The sequence below is a fragment of the Gaeumannomyces tritici genome (genome assembly GCF_000145635.1).
Source record: "Gaeumannomyces tritici R3-111a-1 unplaced genomic scaffold supercont2.50, whole genome shotgun sequence".
Taxonomy (NCBI): domain Eukaryota; kingdom Fungi; phylum Ascomycota; class Sordariomycetes; order Magnaporthales; family Magnaporthaceae; genus Gaeumannomyces; species Gaeumannomyces tritici.
The window spans coordinates 1-2767 of NW_008804594.1; the positions used below are offsets into that span (position 1 = coordinate 1).

At 58.8% G+C, this 2767-nt stretch overlaps 1 protein-coding gene across 1 annotated transcript; it reads right to left on the bottom strand.

Annotated features, from left to right (window-relative positions):
• Positions 1-31: 31 nt before the first annotated feature.
• Positions 32-756, bottom strand: GGTG_13770 (hypothetical protein). The gene has a single exon (XM_009231689.1). The coding sequence runs from the start codon at positions 692-694 to the stop codon at positions 398-400; it is 297 nt and encodes a 98-aa protein (XP_009229953.1). The 5' UTR covers positions 695-756; the 3' UTR covers positions 32-397.
• Positions 757-2767: the final 2011 nt, after the last annotated feature.

Consider the following 2767-nt stretch of genomic DNA (forward strand, 5'->3'; position numbering starts at 1 on the left):
AAAAACTCTAACTCCAGGCAGGGTCTTGGGTGGGCACGGCAGCCCCCCCCCCCCCCCCTGTGAGAATGACACAGACCGTGAGAGTTTACGCGATGTGGGCGTCGTCGTATTATTGCAAATCCTGTCGCTCACCGGTCCCGCGTCCGACAGGGGAGACTGTTTATCGGGGGACGAAATTAGTTAGACAGATGGTCTTTAAATCCCCCTCGAGCGCGGCGGCTGATTGTCCGACGTGGAAAAGGCTGTGCCCGTCGCAACACCATCCACTCCCATGCCGGTCAACGCTGTGCGTGCGGCACGCGAGGGGGGGCAAGCAAGACGCATGTGGTGGGCATGAGGGCATGGCTCATCCGCGGCCGGGCGTGGATCGCCGTCACACGCAACCCCATTGGCACTTTTAGCCGCCCTCGGCATCGAGGACGGCGGCCGGATTTGGATGCGCATCATCGATCGGTGTCACATGCGTCCAGTGGTTCTTGGCTTTCCACATGTCGGTGCCCCTTCCGAGCCGGCGTTGGCGACTTCGAGGGTACGGGTAATTATGAAGATTTGAAGTAACACCGGCGAGAATTGACAGGAGTCCATCTTCATGCCTTTCTCTAGAGTTGGAAGGTCCCATGTTCCACGGTTGTTGATCGGTGGTCGGACCTTGTGGCCAACCGCTGTTTTGGGATTGCCAATGTCCCGGGCTCATGCTATTCCTTTCTGGAATTTTCAAGTCGCATTCGTCAATGTCACGTACCTGGCTGCATCGGCATGTTGTGCGGATGGAACCTGGGGAGAGATGATGTTGTCACGAGACAGGCCGTGACCGCTTTTCTAGATCGCAATAAAACCCGCCAATCAAATGGGGTTGATATCTTTCTTCTCAATGCCCCAATGTCCATCATTCCATTTCACATGGAAGGCACGTTTTGCCCCGGTTTTGCCCCGGTTTTGCGGAGCAGCTGCCTCTCCACCCATCAGTCAGTAGAATGCTTCCAGAACCCTATCGGCCGACGGGACGCCTCCAAAGAAAGTGCGCTTGCCCGTTGGAGAGAGAAAAAAGCCGTTTTTTTGTTGACCGTCCTTGCCGCCCTTAAAGTTAGTCCACCTATCGAAAACGCGCCGAGTTCAACGCTCGGCACATGGCATGTGAAGAAGAGACAGTCCTTTTGCCAAACGAGGTCCGGTTCGACAGTTTGCGCCGCCGCCCATCCTGACGAGCAACGTGGAGGTCTCGCCGTGGCTGTCAACGGCGTGCATCCGAACCAAGCCGGGCTGTCTTTTTGTGCGCCCGGCAGGCTGGGAGATTACGTTGCGTTGAAATGGTGACGAGTCAAAACGCCGGACCTCTAATTAGGCGCCATTCCCATGCTATATTACCCTTGTCATCTTTGAGGCCACCCTAACGACATGGTGTCGGGACCTGGTGTCGGGACATGGTTGGCCACATGCCTGGCAACTACCACCTACCTACTAGGCATGGGTACGAATACCACGGCTTACGTGCTGACTTGCTTCCAGGGCAGCATTATGGTCGAAGTGGTGGCCCCGCCCCGTTGCGGTGCTTCCCGGTGAAGCCGAGGATGGCAAGAACCCGTCCGCGCTGATCCTACAGGCGGGAGGGAGGGTGTGGCACCTGGCACCTGATGGATGGCTGATGCTGACGGCCCTGGCACCGGTGAGCTTCCTTGGTGATCACGGGTGCTCAGTTGGATTACCACCGGATGCTGTCCCATGGGCGTTGTGCCAGCGATCATGGAGAGGATGGTCCGGGGGCCCGACGGATCATTGAATGCGTACCACGTAGGTCGGTACTCTTAAGTTGGTATGTTGGAAGCAATCTACCCAGATGTATACAGCAGTCAATACCTAGAAGCTACCGTGTACAAGCCAAGACGTGGCTGCAGAAAACGGTTGCAGGATGCAACCATGGTTGAATATCGGCTGACGCATGCCTGGTCAAGCGGTATGTATGGAGGTGTTCCGACGGGCAAGGGCTGCGCGTGGACGGGACGAGTACCGCGACAGGGCCACCTCGACGACGTGCCTCCCGGTCCTTGATCCCGGCGGACTCACATCCTGGCGTCCGAGCGCAGCACCTGCCTCCTGCCTTACACAACGGGCACCCGATGCTGCGTTGCCGTCGACTTTTCCGGGAAAAGGGTTGGGAGCATGCGCGTCCAGCGCAGTTGATCCGCCGGTTTGGTTCGCCCAGCGCGGCGCCTCACGACCTTGATATAGAGCCAAGGTTCACATCTTCTGTCCTGCCCTGCCGGCAAAATCGAACGGGGGAGGGGCAGCAGAAGGAGGTGTGGAGGCGGTCATGTCGGAAATAAAGAAGCAGCCGTGGTGTGTGTGGCACTCTGCTTCCGGGTTGAGCGACCCCCGCCGCAACTCGTCCGCAGTTGATTCTTGCGCACGCGCAAACCGCAGCCAAGCAACTGCCACATGGGGGGTTTCCTCTCTCGGACCTCGCGTGCGTGCCTGGTCTGGCAGCATGAGCTAGCCAGACGCTTGGCCACGCTGACAAGGCCTGGAGAAGCAACCGGCGGGCCCAGGCTGGAGTGGCGGTCCCACTTGGCGCACAGCGAATCCCAGCCGCTCAACCCCCCTGTGTCAGCCACCTGATCCCCATTTCCTTCTGGAATCAATCGCTCGGAGCCTTCCGTTTTCCCGCTGGCTGGCGTTGGCGGTCGCGTCGAAGCCTCGAAGGCCACACACACACACACACACACACACACACACACACACCACCCCACCCCACCACCACGTCCGGTACCCT